Source organism: Copadichromis virginalis, linkage group LG3 (assembly GCF_057382275.1).
Source record: "Copadichromis virginalis isolate Kocher_CV1m ecotype Utaka linkage group LG3, C_Virginalis_male_GT1.1, whole genome shotgun sequence".
NCBI lineage: Eukaryota > Metazoa > Chordata > Actinopteri > Cichliformes > Cichlidae > Copadichromis > Copadichromis virginalis.
The window spans coordinates 11,461,085-11,480,989 of NC_140620.1; the positions used below are offsets into that span (position 1 = coordinate 11,461,085).

Sequence of the window (19,905 nt, forward strand, 5' to 3'; positions counted from 1 at the left end):
GCAATTTAAAAACATGATGCATTTAAGGTAACCCTTTTTCATTTTTATTTAAGAAGAGAATTTGTTCCTCTGTGCGATGGCCGAACCTGTTCCTTTTCGTGGAGATAATTTCTCCTGCCTTATGGAAAATCCCTTCACATGGCACAGAAGAGGCTGGAGCGCACAGAAACTGGTAGAGATGCAGTTACACAGTCTACCTGGGCCCCACCAACTATCAGCTAAAGAGAATAAATACATTAAATTGCTGCACATTTTGTAGACTAACATTTTAAGATTATTTAAAAAATATAATATATCTTTTTATAACATTAAATGTTATGAGTCAAACAGAAGTCTTTCTAAAGTTCCATCCATCCATCCATCTTCATCCGCTTTATCCGAGGCCGGGTCGCGGGGGCAGCAGCCTAAGCAAAGAGGCCCAGACCTCCCTCTCCCCAGCCACCTCCTCCAGCTTATCGGGGGGAACACCAAGGCGTTCCCAGGCCAGCCAAGAGATATAATCTCTCCAGCGTGTCCTGGGTCTGCCCCGGGGCCTCCTCCCGGTGGGACATGCCTGGAACACCTCACCCAGGAGGCGCCCAGGGGGCATCCTTGTCAGATGCCCGAACCACCTCAGCTGGCTCCTTTCGATGTGGAGCAGCAGCTGCTCTACTCTGAGCCCCTCCCGGATGGCCGAACTTCTCACCCTATCTCTAAGGGAGAGGCCAGCCACCCTTCGGAGGAAGCTCATTTCTGCCGCTTGTATCCGCGATCTCGTTCTTTCGGTCACTACCCACAGCTCGTGGCCATAGGTGAGGGTAGGGACGTAGATCGACCGGTAAATTGAGAGCTTCGCTTTTACACTCAGCTCCCACTTCACCACGACTGACCGGTGCAGCGTCCGCATTACTGCAGCTGCAGCCCCAATCCGTCTGTCGATCTCCGGCTCCCTTCTCCCATCACTCGCGAACAAGACCCCGAGATACTTGAACTCCTCCACTTGGGGCAGGAACTCATCCCCGACCCGGAGTGGGCACTCCACCCTTTTCCGGCTGAGAACCATGGCCTCAGATTTGGAGGTGCTGATCCTCATTCCCGCTGCTTCACACTCGGCTGCGAACCGTTCCAGTGCGAGCTGGAGGCCCTCACCCGATGAAGCCAACAGAACCACATCATCCGCAAAAATCAGAGATGAGATTCTAAGGCCACCAAAGCGAAAGCCCTCCTCCACTTGGCTGCGCCTAGAAATCCTGTCCATAAAAATTATGAACAGAACCGGAGACAAAGGGCAGCCCTGGCGGAGCCCATCACCCACCGGGAACGAGTTCGACTTATTGCCGGCAATGCGAACCAAGCTCTTACAACGGTTGTATAGGGATTGAATGGCCCGTAACAATGGGCCAGACACCCCATACTCCCGCAACACCTCCCACAGGACACCCCAAGGAACATGGTTGAATGCCTTCTCCAAGTCCACAAAACACATGTAGACTGGTTGGGCAAACTCCCATGCACCCTCAAGTATCCTCGAGAGGATAAAGAGCTGGTCCAGTGTTCCGCGACAAGGACGAAAACCGCATTGTTCCTCCTGTATCCGAGGTTCGACTAGCGGACGAACTCTCCTTTCCAGCACCCTGGCATAGACTTTCCCAGGGAGGCTGAGGAGTGTGATCCCCCTGTAGTTGGAACACACCCTCCGGTCCCCCTTCTAAAGTTATTTAATGATATTTATATTATGAAAAGCAGATTTGTGACATTTTAAGTTTTTCCCGTTTTCAGATAAAATAAACATGCACAAAACAAAAGCAAACAGCCAGAACACAAAATGCGATTTGATGCGCTTTCGCCTGCAGTGTGAACGTAGCCTTAGACTCAACCAACAGAGGATCATGTACGTGTAGCAGTTTCTGACAGCCAATGAAATTACAACATAATACGACATGACAAAGAAGATACATTTTAGGGTTCAACGTAATCAAAAATCACAAGTTCTAATTTAGTCTGATTGAACTGTTGCCTTTTCTTCGACAGTTTAAAGTGCATTCTTAGTTTTCGTCAGCTGAGGTTAAAGCTCCACAACGTCTGAACTTCTTTTATATATAGAGAACCTGGAGCTGAGGGTTAAAATGAGGAAGTGTAGCTGGCACTGTGCAAATGATGCATTTGGCTTAAGCTTCTTAGAAGTATTCTTGGTTTATTCCAAGTGTTTCTCTTTTCCCTCATGCTTTATTGGTCTTCTCTTTGCTCACCTTTTTGGACTTTGTTGTTAATGACTTTCCCCAGCCTGAAATAAATTGCTCGCTTTTTTTTAAAACTGAATTCTGCCTTACATTTAGTCCCTCTCATTCCATACAATATCCTGCTAGCACTTATTTACTCATTACTTTTCAGTCACGCTTCCCTGGCAATATACTAACAAAAATATGACAAGCAGCAGAAATACTTTTATTATGTGAGGGTGTGTTTTTAGTCTTACTCACACCATGAATGTTAAATAGATAGATCCTCTTCCTTCTGACATCAGCACCAACAGCTGCAGCAACAGTTCCACCGCTGGCTGAGTGTGTAAACTATACAAATGAAGCACACAGCTGGACCGTGTATTACGACTCATGCCCTTCAAGGAAGAGGTATAAAGGACAAAAACCTGAAGTATCAGCACCAGAATGTACCTGGAAGTAAATGCCATTTTTTTCTTCAGTTGTATGAGACATGGAGTATTTTGGATTGATAGTACTGCTGTGTTTGTGGCATAATATTGCTGTAGATGTTTATATGCTTTATACATTTTGAGGTAAGTTGATTTAGAGCATTACATGATTTTAAAAAGATGTGTTTGTATCATCTCTATCTACTCGTTCCTGTTTGTTGGAGAGGTTGTGGACAGATCAGGAATTTCTCACATATATTTTGTCTTTAAATGAACCGTCCCTCAAACACCTCACAGCTGGACATGTGAACAGCTGCATGTGAGTAAGTTAGTATTGTGCATTTTCACTCTCAAAGTGCAACAATAAAAGCTTTTCTGTCATGTTAACTACAGTATAAGATGAAAACATTTACTTTGAAGACAAAACAACAAAACAAAACAGAAAACAGTAGATACTCTAATTTTATTGATTATCTTTGAGGTACAGTAATACATTTTTATATAATGTTTACAGATTATTTTCCTACAGCCTAATCCCAAATCTGCTTACCTACATGCCTATTATTATTATTTTTTTCTTGTGCTGGAATTGGTGTCTCGGTTAACCTGTGGTTAAAATCATAGTATGATAAACTGTAGGTACTTCTTGGGAACATTGGGATTGGACATTTTACTATCATTGATTATAATTATAGAATATTCACATCACTAATGAATGACTTACTTCCAAATAGTCAGGTTTCGTATCATGTGTGGTGATCAACCTTCCTGTTTCCACTACACATAGGAAAAAGTAAAAGGCTAAAACTAATATCATAACAATAACTATGACCATGCTAGATTTGGCTCCCAGCCACTAAAGTTAAATTGAAGTTAAACTTAGAGATACGAGGACATCCAGCATGCATTACAGCCGGTATCCTGATCAAATTTGAAATCAGGTAAAGTTTGAGGCTCTCATGGTCCCATTTATGGCTGATATTTTTATAGTTATCAAACAGTGAAAGCAGAAGCAGAAAGACAGTGTCAAAGTGGTCAAAAAGAGATACTGCAAAACAAAACAAGAGACTAGAGCCTATCAGGAAAACTAGTGAGTGGACCTCTGATTAAAGACTTTCTACCAAACTACAACTGCAGCTGAACAAATGAGCTGTTGGTGGAACTTTACACTCTGAAATATTGAAAGATTTAAAGGATGAGACAGCTCAGCACAGCATGTTATTAACTTCACACATGAAGTGGTTCAGTCCAGTCAGACTTCAGTTTTGCAGCCACCGTCCACATCCTGCTTCTTTGACTGGTCGTCACGGTAACTCTGGACTTTCCTCCAACGAATCCTGAAGTCTGTCAGTCCTTCTGACAGCATGAGGCCTGACAGCTGGACAAAATGTGCAGATGATGAAAAACATGAAGCATAGTTTGAACTTGTGTCAAGTTTGTGTTGGTGACGAACTGCTGACCTGCTGTGAAACCTGCTGCTGGATCTCTGTGCTGTGCATGTCTGCCTCTGACTGAAGCTTCATTTTCACCACTGTTTGCTTTGTCACTGCTAAAAATGAACCACATATAACAACACAAACATTAGTGTTTTACATGATGACAGGATCTTACAGTGTTTGCATTCTGGACCTCACCTTTGAAACAGAAAACATAGGCTGTGTCGAAACAGGCGGAATCAGACCATGTCCCTTTGATAAAACTTATTATTGCACAGTACTGAATTGAATTGTAGTTATTAGGCTCAGAAGGCATCCAGTTAGTGAATGTGGAGGTTGTGTTGTCAGACCAGAAGGCCCAGGGATCCCTGTAGAGGCCAATCCACACATACTGAACCCCTGATCCATTCAAAGTGAGCGTGATGTTGGATTTCTCCTCTTTGCTTCTTATACTGGTCAGGTCTGTGTGGTATGTCCTGCAGTACGACTGAGCCTCTGACCAGGTTTGGTTCTCCATCACTAAGATGTAACTTGTATTTTTGGCTGTGAACAAATAAAAAGGATGAATTTTCAAACACTGAATCTCATAAAATTGTAGCATAAGTAGGGCAACAAATGTTTTTTTCCTACCATTGTAACACAGGAAAGGGTAAGAAGCTCCACAGGGTCTATCATTCATCTGTGTTTGTCCCTGAAGAGCCACACAGTATTCATTTGCATTTACACAGTCTGGTTGGCCGTTAGCCCAGAACAGAAATTCATGTGTACTGCCAACATAGAAAAGTTTTCCCTCCATGGACCACTTCCAGCTGTAACGATCATCATAGAGCCCTATCCAAGCCCAAGCATTGATCCTTGGTGCCATTGAAACAAGCAGTTGGTTGATGTTGCTGTTGTAGATGGTGACCAAGTCAGTGAAGTGTTCTCTGCAGTAACTCTGAGCTTCAGTCCAGGTCATCAGCTGGTTCACAAAGTGGTATTCTCTGGAGTGGGGAGGAAGAGTGGAAAGTCCTCCTGAGAAAAATATAAATATAAAAATATAAAGGGCCTTTCTCAATATGCATACTTGTGTGTAGTTGCGTTCTCGTGTACTCGTGATACGTCATCAGTCGGAGACAAAGTACTGTTCCAATTCAAAGTAGGCACCAAGCCGAGAACGCGAAAAAGTCCCGGATGTGTTCTCGCTCCGTCTGTTATATCAAGTATGCATCGGTGGTGGTAAATATCCCAGAATGCATTTCGTCCAAAACTCAAATGCGGCAATGGTGGACGAGCGGGGCTAAAAACTTTTAAATATTACTCTTTCTGGGTCACAAAATAAACGTTTAAGCTATTTTCAAGCGAGAATGCAGCTGTGTAAACTTCAAATATCTGCTCGATTTATCAAGATATCATATATTTCCAAACATGCTCCGACGTTTTCGGAGACGTCTGTGACCCGCCAGCTCCATAGCAGACAGCGAGGTCGAGGGTTATTAGAGCCGGCAAGAACAGCGAACTCCCTCACGTTGTTTTCAACCCCGCCCCACCCCGCGGTCTTTTCGCTACCCAGCATAAACAAACCCTAAACCCCAGTAGCTGTCTATTGTATTGAATGTCCACTAAAATAAAAATAAAAGTGCTCTAACATCTCACCTGCTTGTTTTTATTAAGGTATGTACATGTACACTATTTTTATTAAGAGAGATTTCACTACTGAGGTTAAACATGATATATAAGTCACTTAGATCACTTCTAAATGTTAATGTTTGGTTTATTTCAGTGTTTTATTTGTTCCTGAGTAAACCGATTTGGCTGTGATTAAAGTTAAGCTTCATAACATATTACTCACAGTTAAATTAAGAGGGGACGGCAGTAAAAATTCCGGACCTGTGACATCATCAAGTATGCTGGTGTTCTCGGCGAGTATGTACTTGCGTACTTGACAATTGAGAAAGGGCCAAAGTTTTTATTGGTGAAACTGGACTGTCAGACGAATCACTAAAAAGGTTTTAAAAATTAAACCAATTTAAACTAATTTAAACATCGGAGCACTTTTGCAAATATGTGATATTTGAAGTTTGTAGAATGTAGAATGATGTAGAAATAGAATTTCCAGGTGTTTTACTTTTACTTTTACATATTTACAGATACAGATTTCTGTTTGTTTTCTTTTTTTCTTTTTTTTTACATTTGTGTTATTTGTGTTTGTGTCATTTGTGTTTTAACACATTTTGGAAAGTCTGTATTTCACATCACTGTGTGTTGTCAAACACAAACATATTTAATCTAAATGAATGGAACAAAAACAGAAAAGAATGTCCAGCTAGAGATTCCACCACCTGGACTTTTAACCATGCAATGAGATGAAAGAGGCAAAAACATACAGTTTTTTTGTTTAAACACATGTTGCATATGTTTAAGACAACAGAAAATAGAACTATAGTTTTTATGCTATTTATTTTTCTCTTCTCTGTTGTTAAACTGCAACAACTACATGTAATGCAACAATGTACAACTAGTTTTCAACCCTCTGAAGCCAGGGCAAGTGATGGTTCCTGTTGGTACCTTCGGGTGGCACTGTCACTTGGTGTTCACTCTCGCTGTGGTAGAGTATCACTTGCTGTTCCCGTTCCAACCCACAAGGTCCAAATTCGTAGGCTGCATCCTCCTGAGGACCCGGTCTTTGCGGTCTACGTGGGCCGGGTCCTCAGAAGGTTGGGTAAGCCGGAAGTAAACAGCTGTGAAACTGGACGGTCTAGCTTTCACCGCCGTCTCGGTGGAGTTTAATAAACTCAGCCATCTGCTCGTATATCAAATATAAAACGACACTGGTGTAAATTCTCAACCATCTCACGCTTCTAAATCAGTTTTTTGTTTGACGTTTATTCAGTGGTGTGAAAACCAAGGAGGAACCCACCCGAGGGATTGATAAAATGTTATGGTCCTGGGTCGGTGACCCAGAGTTTTTGGTTTTTGTACTTTTACTTTTGATTTCATCATGGTTTGTGACTGTTTGTGTTTTGGGTTTCTGTGATAGTGTTTCTAGCTCTCAAGTTTCGTGGTACTTCCTGAGTCCTGATTCGTAGGTTTTGTTAATTCTGTGCTCCCTCTGTTCTGTGTCATCCCTACCTTTGTATCCCCTCTAGTGTAGTCAAGTCTCCACATAAAGCCCGCATCTCTAAGTCTGTGTCTTTGCGTGTGTTTTGAGTTTCCTGTTTTATTGTGAAGGTCTGTCTGTGTCTTATGCCAGTGTGTTCAGTTTGCGTTTCCCCTGTCTCCTCTTGTCGATCACAATCAGCTGTGCCTCCCTCCTGTGTGTAGTTTCCGCGTTCCCTTCTGTGTATTTATAGGCTGTATCCCAATTCAGGGTCTGCAGCCAGTTTTTTCAAAAAGGTCTCAAAGACTTTAGAGTCAGACCTGTTACAGATCGTCAACTTTTCTTTATTATCAGGTGTGTTTCCAGAATCACTAAAAACTGCTGTAATAAAACCTATACTGAAAAAGGACAATCTTGACAAGACACAAATGAACAACTACAGGCCGATCTCAAATCTCCCATTTTTAAGTAAGATCATTGAAAAAGCAGTTTCTCAACAGCTCAGTTACTTCTTAAAACAGAATAACTGCTATGATGCCTTCCAGTCAGGTTTTAGACAGAACCACAGCACTGAAACCGCTCTGACCAAAGTGTTTAATGAGAAATATGTCTGAATACAGACAGTGGCAAAATGTCAGTCTTAGTTTTACTGGATCTCAGTGCAGCATTTGATACAGTTGACCACAACATATTACTCAAATGACTGGAGAACTGGACAGGTCTTTCAGGAACTGTACTAAACATACTTAGAAAACAGGAAATACTTTGTATCAATAGGTAACTTCACATCTGAGCAGACATGTGGAGTTCCCCAAGGTTCCATCTTGGGACCCCTTCTGTTTAACATTTACATGCTCCCACTGGCACAGATTATAAAGAACAACAAAATAAACTATCATAGCTATGCAGATGACACACAAATATATATCACAATGTCACCAGGAGACCAAGGCCCTGTACAGGCTCTTGGTAAATGCATTGAGGAAATTAATGACTGGTTGTGCCACAATTTTCTAAAACAAAACAAAAACAAGCTAAACAAAAACAAAACTAAAGTAATAGTCTTTGGTGCCAAAGAAAAACGATTACAGGTCACCAGAGAACTTCAATCTATACATCTAAAAACCACAAACCAGGCGAGAAATTTGGGTGTAGTGATGGATGCAGACCTAAACTTAGAAAAACACATTAAGACAATAACAAAGTCAGCTTACTATCACCTCAAGAATATTTCAAGGATAAAAGATCTGATGTCTCAACAGGACCTGGAAAAACTAGTCCATGCATTCATCTTTAGTAGGCTTGATTACTGTAACAGCATCTTTACAGGTCTACCTAAAAAATCAGTCAGACAACTACAGCTCATTCAGAACTCTGCTGCTCGAGTCCTCACTAAGACCAAAAAAGTGGACAACATCAGTCCAGCTCTGAGGTCTTTACACTGGCTGCCTGTCCGTCAGAGGATAGACTTTAAAGTTCTGATGCTGGTCTATAAAGCTCTGAATGGTTTAGGACCAAAATACATCAGTGACCTCCTGACCCAGTATGAACCTTCCAGATCCCTCAGGTCATCTGGATCCGGTCTTTTATCAGTTCCCAGAGTCAGAACCAGACACGGAGAAGCTGCATTCAGGATGTCCAAAAAACTTGCTGAAAAGCCTTCAGCTTATCCAAAATGCTGCAGCAAGAGTCCTGACAGGGACTAGAAAGAGAGAGCATATTTCTCCTGTTTTGGGTTCCCTTCATTGGCTTCCTGTTAAGTCCAGAATTGAATTCAAAATCCTGCTCCTCACATACAAGGTCTTAAATAATCAGGCCCCATCTTATCTTAATGACCTTGTAGTACCATATCACCCTATTAGAGCACTTCGCTCTCGCTCTGCAGTCCTACTTGTTGTTCCTAGAGTATTTAAAAGTAGAATGGGAGGGAGAGCCTTCAGTTTTCAGGCCCCTCTTCTGTGGAACCAGCTTCCAGTTTGGATTCGGGAGACAGACACTATCTCTACTTTCAAGATTAGGCTTAAAACTTTCCTTTTTGCTAAAGCATATAGTTAGGGCTGGACCAGGTGACCCTGAATCCTCCCTTAGTTATGCTGCAATAGACGTAGGCTGCCAGGGGATTCCCATGATGCATTGAGTTTTTCCTTTCCAGTCACCTTTCTCACTCACTATGTATTAACAGACCTCTCCGCATTGAATCATATCTGTTATTAATCTCTGTCTCTCTTCCACAGCATGTCTTTATCCTGTTTTCCTTCTCTCACCCCAACCGGTCGCAGCAGATGGCCCCGCCCCTCCCTGAGCCTGGTTCTGCCGGAGGTTTCTTCCTGTTAAAAGGGAGTTTTTCCTTCCCACTGTCGCCAAAGTGCTTGCTCATAGGGGGTCATATGATTTTTGGGTTTTTCTCTGTATCTATGAAGCACCTTGAGGTGACTTTTGTTGTGATTTGGCGCTATATAAATAAAATTGAATTGAATATTGGGTTATTTAGACCAAAATAATAAATTTTGCTCAACAATGGCCTAATATCCACTTACGAGGACATCATACTGCTACTGTTCTATCGATCTTTTAAACGAATATCCTGATATGTGGCTCTCATTTTTCTTAGAAACAAAAATCAGGTAAAAAAAAAAAAAGATTTGGTAATTCTTTGTTTTTGCATTCATCAGGCCCCAATATTCCCAGATATCAAAGAGAAATTAAAAATGCATGCCGTGGAAGAGTTCAGGTCTTAGGAGGGATTTTTTGTCATAAATTCCTTTTAGAATGTTTATATAATGTTTCAAAAAAGTGAATGCAGGTATTTTGGTAAAAGGAGAAAAAGGTTTTGTCTTTGTACTTGTGGCGGATGTTTTAATAAATTACATTTTAAAACCCTTACATGTAATGAAATTACCCAAATGGTTTCAGTCTGTCACTGTGTGTTCATATGCTATAATTTGAATGCTTAAGATAATTATTACTGACCTGAGAGCAGTAGGATGAGCAGTAAACAGGTTTCTTCCATTCTTTGCATCTATATAATAGATACAGTCATTACGATTACTGTGCCATATTTATTTATGATATAAGATTTTTATCATTTAAAATTTCTTATCTCCATTCTAATAGCTGCTTGGTATGTGTTTAATATGTATATTTGCAAAATAATCATATGCAATAGTTTTTCAATGTTTACATGTATCTATCATGTCTTAAAAATTTTTAAATAATCATTTATAAGTTTTATCATTAATAAAGTAATGATGTATAACTTACCTGGCAGTTTATTTTTTCATCTGTTGACTCTTCTCTCAGAGAAGAAGACAAATATGTTTTAAATTATACTTTTTTATAATTTATTATCAAAGATTTAGAATTTTAAATTAGTTTTGAGCGGTACCATGGACCTGCGTCTCTCTGGCTCTGACACAGAGTGCTGCCTCACCCAGACAGTAAACACTTTTATTACATGTCATAAAAACAGAATGTTAACGTGATTGGTCAAAAAGCTCAAAAGTTCATGTTTCATCTCCTGCACCTTTCAGACATCTCCCTATAAGGAGACATTGCTTCTAACATCACCATGGCAACCATCTCTTGTCAGGCCTGTAATGCGAGCGGTGGCCATTCCCTAATAACTGATTGGTTGCTCTGTTTTTTTCTCTCAGAGAGTCAGCCATACTTCTGGTGCCATCTCTAGTCTAGTCTCTGTCTACTTATGTCCTATAAAAGAATAAATTCTAACATGCCTGAAGCTTTAAACAAGGTTTTTATTTAATCTTCTAACAGATTTTACTGTCAAATGAGGACACAAAAACAGAGTGAATATCCTCTAGAAAATCGAGACATGTGAAGTTAATGGTAGTTCAGATTAGTCGAAGGAGTTTGCAAAGAAAAGCCTCTGGACTTCTTTAAGTTACTTGAAGACGTTTCACCTCTCATCCGAGAAGCTTCTTCAGTTCTAAGGTCAAATGGTGGAGAGTGCCAGATATAAACCTAGTGGGAGTAACCCCCACAGAGGGACAAAAAGGACCCCCTGATGATCCTCTGTTCAAAGATGGTCGCTCATTCACATCCTGGGCCATCTTTGTCTTAGTTTCACAGTCCAACTGGGGAGGGTCTCCTAAAATCTACTCCTAAGTTCATGACACAATCAGGCCTTTATTACATTGAGGGCAGTGTCAGTGTCTCTACAATAATACTAAATACACACATTAACACATTTCTCAACTCTAAAACAGCTAAACATTCCTACATCTGTCAATCTCTATTGTGCTTTGTACATTGTGCTTTTTCCACAATGTTGACACAGTAGTATTCCTAAAATTTAGACAATACTTGTACAATATCTAATTCCATTCAATCAGTCCCTCTGCTTTAATAATGATATTTCTTTACCTGACAACAGAAAGTAGTATGTAAAAACAAATTGCTTGCTAATAAAAACTTCAATTCTCTGAATCATGAAGACAATTTATGAGCACACACTCTATAATCCTTCCCGACATCTTCCTACTAAACATGTTGTTTGTTCCTAGAACCACATCTAACCTCATTTGCCTTTCTTTTAAAACCTACTTTAACAGCTTGATATTCCTAGTGATTTGAATGCTGGTGAAGTAGATTCACCTTTATGTAACCTTGCTTATGCTTCTTAAAGCATCAAGACACGTCACTTACAGAATTTATGGGTTTAAAGTAGCATAGGTATGGTTACATGAGAGAAAAATGGCGCTACATTTAATTTTGGGAGATCTCGAATAAGAGATCTTAATCTTAAATTACAGAAGGTAAGGTGATTTTGCCTTTGATCAAAGCTCAGAACATACAATACAAGTATAATACTTGTAATAATAGTTAAAAGTTTACAGCGTTTCCTTAACTACAATCTCTAATCTGAACTACGTCTGTGAAGGTTCTCAGTCATCCAGGTCATCGTAGTCAAAGGAGCTTGCAAAGAAAAGCGTCTGGACTTCTTTAAGTTACTTGAAGACGTTTCACCTCTCATCCGAGAAGCTTCTTCAGTTCTAAGGTCAAATGGTGGAGAGTCCCAGATATAAACCTAGTGGGAGTAACCCCCCACAGAGGGACAAAAGGACCCCCTGATGATCCTCTAATCGCCTGAGCCAAGGTGTGAAACTGGGTGTGGGCTCCAATCAGCCAGAGTTTCGGGTGAGTTCATTGTGTGAAACCTGGCCCCACCTTATCATGCGAATTCCTGAGATCAGATGGCCCAGGATGTGAGTGGGCGTTAAGGCGTCTGGGAAGGGAACTCAAAACTGGATTATAGATGGCAGACAGTTGGTGTCGTAAACCCCGCCTCTGTTCAAAGATGGTCGCTCACAGTGGACATAGATGGCTTCTTTCACTCCTCTTTCAAACCATCTGTCCTCTCTGTCCAAAATGTGAACATTGGCATCCTCGAAAGAGTGTCCTTTATCCTTAAGATGCAGATGGACTGCTGAGTCTTGTCCTGTGGAGGTGGCTCTTCTGTGTTGTGCCATGCGCTTGTGAAGTGGCTGTTTGGTCTCTCCAATGTAGAGGTCTGAGCATTCCTCACTGCACTGTACAGCATACACCACATTGTTAAGTCTGTGTTTTGGCGTTTTGTCTTTCAGGTGAACCAGTTTCTGTCTGAGTGTGTTGCTGGGTCTGAAATGCACCGGGATGTCATGCTTGGAGAAAACTCTCCTGAGTTTCTCTGATACACCGGCTACATAGGGGATGACAATGTTGTTGCGTCTGTCCTTCTTATCCTCCCTCGCTGGTGTCTGGTCTTCTTTTCTGTGCCTCTTTGCTGACTTTAAGAACGCCCATTTAGGATAGCCGCACGTTTTGAGTGCTTCCTTTACATGTGTGTGTTCCTTCTTTTTTCCTTCAGGCTTAGAGGGAACATGTTCTGCCCGGTGGTGTAGGGTCCTAATTACTCCAAGTTTGTGTTCCAGAGGGTGATGGGAGTCAAAGAGGAGGTAATTAATAAGATTGTGAAGTTCTTCTCCTCAGTTCTCAGCTCCCAGTTCTACAGTCTGAAAGAGCTGGACCTGAGTAACTCTGACCTGCAGGACTCAGGGGTGAAGCTTCTGTCTGTTGGATTAAAGAGTGCAAACTTTAAACTGGAAACTCTCAGGTCAGGTTTCAAACTTTTCCACTGATTATCATTTAAAATCTATATTCAATTGTTCTATAAAAAAGTGAACACGTAAAGAATTTTATTAGACTTTGAATTATTGTTTGAGATTTTTCAGAGTCACATTTCTTTAGTGATGTATTCAAAGAAAATTACTTAACACTGGTAAAGTTAGACATTTAGGGTCATTTGTCCATATTATATTTTTATTAAGAAAATATCCAAACCGGATGTTTAGGGGTCTATTATTTTTTCTTAATGCGGAAAAATTTATTTATTAATGCCACATCTGCACATTTAGATGTAAAACATTAAGAAACTAGACATCTTAACGCTTTATTCCCCATGATTATAATAAAATTCTAACAGAATTCTAACAGAAATCTGATGAGCAGCATAAACTCTTAAATATGGCTTTAAAAAAAACATTGGAGAATGTTGGTTATGAATTTGTTTTAATTTGGATGTAGATTGTCATCTTTTTTTCAGCAGATAAGATTCACAATGCCCTTGAACGTGGATTTAAAAAATGTGAGCGTGAATGGATTCGTTGACACTGAATCATCCCTTAGTTATGCTGCTTTAGTGTCAGGCTTTTAGTAGAGTTCCCATGGTGCTCTCTTTTCTTCTCCATTCCCTTATTTTCACCCCTGATGCTTTTATGTGCCACTGGTGCATGTGCTTATCTCTTTCTTTAGTTTGTGTTTTGTTTTTTTGGGTTTTCTCTCTCTCTCATCTCTTCTTTTTGCCCTCACTCTGCCACCAGTCATGGGAGATGGTCCTTTTGAAGACTGTTTTCATTGGAAATATATTTGTGTATAAATAAAGAAAAATTAAATACTACACAAAGAAGTAAATACTGAATAATGTTATTGTGTCTGAAAAACAGAAATTTGTTGTTCACAGATGGATTGTTGTTTTGTGTGTCTGCAGTATGTCAGGCTGTCTGATCACAGAGGAAGGCTGTACTTCTCTGGCCTCAGCTCTGAGCTCCAACCCCTCCCATCTGAGAGAGCTGGACCTGAGCTACAATCATCCGGGTCACTCAGGAATGGCTTGATTGAAGGATCCAGGCTGGACACTGGACACTCTCAGGTATGGAGGGAATGTCTGATAGAGGAGGAACAGCTGGAAACATTTCCTGTGTCCTTCAATCACTTCCTGTTTGTTTCATACACGCATCACATGAAACGATCCATAAAGGATAGAAATGTAGGAGACCTACATGTATTCAGTATTATTAACAGTTCAGATTACAGAAATATTTATCCCAGAACAAAACAACTACTGGAACTGTTAGATTGAAATCATTCTTCTATTTTTGAGCTGTGGTAGAAACTGACAACTACAGGGAGATGGACAAAGGTCACAATGGGATTTTAAAAGCCAATACACGATATACAATAATGGAACTGGAAACAGTCCAATGTCTTGACACAAAGTGAATCGTCCAGGTAAGTAAATCTACAAAATATGATTCCACTGATCAATGGCCATGAGTAGCATTCACAAAGAGTTGGGATGGCTGCAATCACAGCATTGTAAGATGGTGACAGATTAGGCCCCCTGCTTGATTCAGAGATGGTCCTTCCCTTTTCACGTAAATGGCCTCCTTGACTCTGTGCTCAAACCAGCGTTCCTGCTTGTCCAGGATGTGTACATCCTCATGAAAACAACCCAGTAGAAAAGCTAATTTGGAGAAGAGCCCAGTGAAAGCTATAGAGGCAGGAAGGAAGTGAAAAAGTGAAGCATGGTGGATCAAGAATGTAACACAGCAGTAAAGGACAGAGACAGTATTAAGAGATCTTAAAGGAAGTACAATATAACAAAGATCATCGCATTGAAATGTTAAATCTGAAATATCCTGGAGAAGAAGATGGTTCAAAGCAGCTCTTAAATCCATGACAATTATTTCCTGTGGGAAGGATCATGATGCTACATCATGATGAAGCGTTTTGAGGGTGAGGTACTGAATATTCTGCTGCTCTTCTACAATTGAATATGGCAGGACATAAACTATTCACAAACAAATACATGGCTCACTGTTTGTGTGACACAGGCAGACATTTTTCTGTGAGAGAAATAGGATCAGAACATGAATAGTTTTCATATTTCATTCAACACAGTGGTGTACTGACAGATCCAAGATCAGTAGAAATCATCATCAGTTTGATCCACGTATGGATTGAAGTGTATTTGTAAAAATGTTGGACTGTTCCTTTATCAGTGTCTAACAGTATGTGTGTGAGAGCCATGTAATGTCCATGTGTGCATGCTTACTGTGCTGGTCTGACCCTCCTCCTCCTTTCAGGGTGGAGCCTGCTGGAGTCTGATGGTTGAGACCAGGTCTGAGGAAGTGTAAGTGTGTTTTTAATGTGATTCATGAAAACAAAGCAGCACTCATTCAACCATCTTAACACGGTCACATCACTCAGTCACATCTCTGATGTCAGGAGTTATCATCAAAGTGTCAATCAATGAACAGATGATGGATCAATAACTGCAGCTGGATTGTGTTTGTTCTCTCCATCAGATTCCTGTCAACTCATAATCGACACAAACACAGTAAACAGACACATTAAACTGTCTGACAACAACAGGAAGATGACACATGTGGAGGAGGTTCAGTCATATCCTGATCATCCAGACAGATTTGATTATTTTTATCAGCTGATGTGTAGTACTGGTCTGACTGGTTGCTGTTACTGGGAGGTCGAGTGGAAAGAAACGGTTGAGATATCAGTGAGTTACAGAAGAATCAGAAGAAAAGGAGACAGTTATGACTGCGTGTATGGATGGAACGATCATTCCTGGAGTCTGATCTGCTCTGAAGATGATCCTCATTATGTCATGTACAATAACAAAGTGACACCCATCTCCTCCTCCTCCTCTGTCTCTAACAGAGTAGCAGTGTATGTGGACTGTCCTGCTGGCACTCTGTCCTTCTACAGAGTCTCCTCTGACACTCTGATTCACCTCCACACCTTCAACACAACATTCACTGAAACTCTTTATCCTGGGTTTGGGTTCAATCCTGGTTGCTCGGTGCGTCTGTGCTGAGTTGGGTGTAAAGAGTGTCCTTCTGTTAGAGAAACACTCTGACTGTTGAACAGTTCAGTCTGTACATGTCTGTCTGTTTCACTCAGAAACAGGTTTTCAGATTCATGGATTCAATCAGTTGATGTTTTAAACTGTTCTAAATGATTCCTTGTGAACTTCTTCCTCTTCAGTCCTTTAGCAAACAAATGTTAACATGTAGGTACTAAGATGAATCATTCCATCTGAATTCAGTGAATGTGAACATAGATTTTTAGGAAATGAACTTTTTTCCAACCGTCATTTTACAAAATTTGAATATTTCAAATCAATCAAGTGTAATTGAAATGTCAGATATAAAATGAATGTGGCGGAGGCGTGGCCCCGGGCACAGCTGCAGGGGAGGAGTGGAGCGGAAGGCTCAACAGGGCGGCGCTGCGAGGCCGGTAAGAACAGCTGATGTTGTTTATGGACTGATGATGGTCTCCCTCCGCTGTGTTTATAGTGAGACGAGGAGGAGCGGCCAGGAGAGAGATCAGCTGGGCTCGTGAGCTGTCAGACTGTGTGACTGAGTCAGCTGTCAAAACAACAAACACTTGAATAAATGTGGAAGTTGGCTGTACCTACCTGTGTGTGCGTGTGTCTGTGCCTGGTGTATTCTACAAGTGGTGCCGAAACCCAGGAAAGTGCCGGTGGGGAAATGTCCGACCCACAGGCCGCGCCGCCCGCCCAGCCTCTGCAATTCTTGGCGCAGATGCTGGCGGAGATGGCGACGATGAGCCGGGATCAGGCGGCCGACCAGCGGACCCACCTGGCCGCGCTGCGGGAGCAGACGGACCGGCAGACGCAAGTTCTGGAGCGGCTGGTCGGGGCCGCTGCCACGCCGAAGCCCTCGCCACTGTCAATCTGATAAGTAGTGCTCCAGTCACAGTCATCAGAACAGCTTTCCTCTACGTCTGCTGTTAGACTTGGGTGGGCAGTCCACTTGCGCATCAAGACCCCATCTTCCAAGAAATAAGAAGCCTTTTTATTTCCTGTTTCAGAAAGAGAAGTAAAGCATTTAGTCAATGAGGGATCAGACTTCTGAGCAGCAACAAGGCTTTCACGTGTGACTGGCAAGTCTAACTGTGGAAGATGTAGATCCTTCCACTTCTCAGTAGTATCCTTTGAACCACTTTTAAGATCAATCAGGGTTTGCAAATCATCTGTAGCCAGAGCCTGAGCCAACGAAGAGTCTGACAAATCAATTTCTGCAGCTTTACGTCTTGCTTGAGCCCTGGTGAGAACACAAGCAGGAAAAACAGATGGGAAACATGTTGCTAGGTCGTTGCTCTTCAAGTTTGATTCTGGATCATTTATTACTTCGGGAACAGGTTGCACTTTTCCACCAGCAATATCATTTCCCAAAATGAACTGCACCCCTTTTATGGGAAGTGAGGGGCGTACTGCCACAGAGAAGATGCCATTAACCAACTTTGACTTGATGTGTACATAATGCAAAGGAGCTTCGACATAGCCCATTTCAACTCCTTGAATCAGAATACTACCATGACAAGAGGATTGGTCACTCAGGGGTAATACATCAGATAAAATCACAGATCTTGACCCTCCTGTATCTCTGAGTATTCGAATGGGTTTTTCATCCTCAGGCTTCCCAGTCAATGACACAGTGCCATCTAAGAGGAAGGGTTTGAAGCAGGGATCAACTCCTTCACTTGGCGGATGGGGGACGGGGACGACCCACAGGTTTTTTTGGAGACCTTCCGTGCCACGGCAGAGGCTTGCCAATGGCTGCGGGAGGAGTGGGCTCCGAGGCTGCTCCCCCTGCTGTCCGGGGAGGCACAAACAGCGGCCCTGAGTCTGCCTCCGGCGTCGAGGAGCAGCTTCGCGGACGTGAGCCGGGCGGTGGTGGACAGGCTAGGGCTCACCGCCGAAGACCACCGCCGGCGGTTCCGGGCCTGTCGGCTGGCTACAACGGACCGACCATTCGCCTGGGCCCGGCAGCTGCGCGACGCGGCGGTACGCTGGCTGCAACCGGGAACATCGGAGGGGGAGACGAAGCTGGTGGACAAGGTGGTGCTGGAGCAGTTCACGGAGGGATTGCCAGCGGAGACGGCGAGATGGGTCCGGTGCCACCGGCCCGCAAGCTTGGAGGTAGCGGTGACGCTGGCGGAGGACCACCTTGCCGCTGGAGCAGGGGAACCCGGGGACGCCGGACGGAGGCCGAACAAACAGGCCCCAGTGCCGGCCCCGAGGCGCCGTGTGCCGGCACCAGGGCAGGCAGAGCAGCTGCCGGCGCTGAGCCCCACTAACCCTTTCGCGGCGTTGGTGCCGTCCAGGGGAGCCGAGCCAAGTGGAGCCGCCCCCGAGCCACGGAGAGCAGCACAAACGCCGGGGCCGGAGTGTTGGAAGTGCGGGCAGCCGGGGCACCTGAGGAGGGATTGTCCGCTTATGGAAGTGGGGCAGGTGTTTCGTGTTGCTGGCGCCCCAGCACCCTCCCCCGGTCCAGGAGGGACATGCAGTATTCCGGTAAGGACTCGAGGGGGTATACGCCAGGCGTTGGTGGACACGGGCTGCACGCAGACCCTCGTACACCAAAGCTTGGTTCGCCCCGGGGCATTGCTGGAGGCAGAATGGGTGGAGGTGAGGTGTGTGCATGGTGACGTTCACAGGTATCCCATAGTGCCGCTGTTATTAAAGTATAAGGGCAAAACGCATAGAGTAACGGCGGCGGTTAGCCCGCGCCTGTCGCACCCCCTGATTCTGGGTACCAATTGGCCGGGGTTTCATCAGCTACTGGGGCAGTACGCGGGGGTGCGATCACGACCGGAAGCGGGGTGTAGCATGTGCGCGGCGTTCAGCGGTGACGCGGGGTCGTCCGACACTGACTCCGGGGAGGAGGAGCCGGCGGGTCCCTCACGGGACGTCCCGCCGGCCCCGGAAGTGTCCCCCATGGGCGATTTCCCACTGGAGCAGTCTCGTGACGGCACCCTACGCTCAGCCTTTGACCAAGTGATGGCTATTGATGGTCACGTGGTGCGCCCTGAGGCCGCGCAGACCTACCCGCGTTTCGTCGTATTAAACGACCGATTACATCGAGTGAGTCGTGACACTCAGACAGAGGAAACACACACCCAGTTGTTGGTGCCGCAGGGCCGCCGGGAAACGCTTTTCCAGGCGGCCCACTATAACCCCATGGCAGGGCATATGGGCTATGAGAAAACTCTGGAGCGAATAACGGCCCGATTTTATTGGCCGGTGTTACGTCCCCTGGCTAGTCTAGGGGGTTGAAGGGACGAACATAAATGTGGATAGAGAAGGAGGAGCCAAGATGGTAAATTTAAAAGGTTTATTTAATACTGGTGATGGGACGTGGGTTCAGACCGAGGTGTAACGTCAGGGAGAGCCAAGGCCAACATAACAAACAAAACATCCCTGACGTAGAAATAAAAGAAACTTACCTAACTCCAAAGAAACAAAATATACAACCTATAACCATAACCTACCTAACAACACAAAAACAGGAGAAAACAGGGTGTCAAAACAAAAGGCAGCTCTCCCCTACAAGCAGTCTGAACATGAAACAATAATGCTCACACAAAATACAAAGGCA

The 19,905-nt window shown here is 43.2% G+C and overlaps 1 protein-coding gene and 1 pseudogene across 2 annotated transcripts; one reads left to right on the top strand and one right to left on the bottom strand.

Annotated features, from left to right (window-relative positions):
• Positions 1 to 3,708: 3,708 nt before the first annotated feature.
• On the bottom strand, positions 3,709 to 5,067 carry LOC146712766 (C-type mannose receptor 2-like). The gene is made up of 4 exons (XM_085444290.1): positions 4,696 to 5,067; positions 4,264 to 4,608; positions 4,090 to 4,178; positions 3,709 to 4,007 (listed from the first exon to the last, which is right to left on the bottom strand). The coding sequence occupies exons 1-4, from the start codon at positions 5,021 to 5,023 to the stop codon at positions 3,882 to 3,884; spliced, it is 888 nt and encodes a 295-aa protein (XP_085300416.1). The 5' UTR covers positions 5,024 to 5,067; the 3' UTR covers positions 3,709 to 3,881.
• A 10,270-nt stretch (positions 5,068 to 15,337) lies between these two features.
• On the top strand, positions 15,338 to 16,876 carry LOC146712767 (stonustoxin subunit alpha-like; annotated as a pseudogene). The gene is made up of 2 exons (XR_014917213.1): positions 15,338 to 15,614; positions 15,790 to 16,876. The product of XR_014917213.1 is annotated as a stonustoxin subunit alpha-like (transcript).
• Positions 16,877 to 19,905: the final 3,029 nt, after the last annotated feature.

What these genes read in the sequence shown, in the direction of transcription:
- LOC146712766 (XM_085444290.1), bottom strand. Translation starts at nt 5,023, where the DNA reads ATGACCTGGACTGAAGCTCAGAGTTACTGCAGAGAACACTTCACTGAC. An exon ending in CCCTTTCCTGTGTTACAATG is followed by an intron (nt 4,609 to 4,695) that starts GTAGGAAAAAAA and finishes ATTTGTTCACAG; the next exon opens with CCAAAAATACAAGTTACATC. An exon ending in AGCAGCAGGTTTCACAGCAG is followed by an intron (nt 4,008 to 4,089) that starts GTCAGCAGTTCG and finishes CATTTTGTCCAG; the next exon opens with CTGTCAGGCCTCATGCTGTC.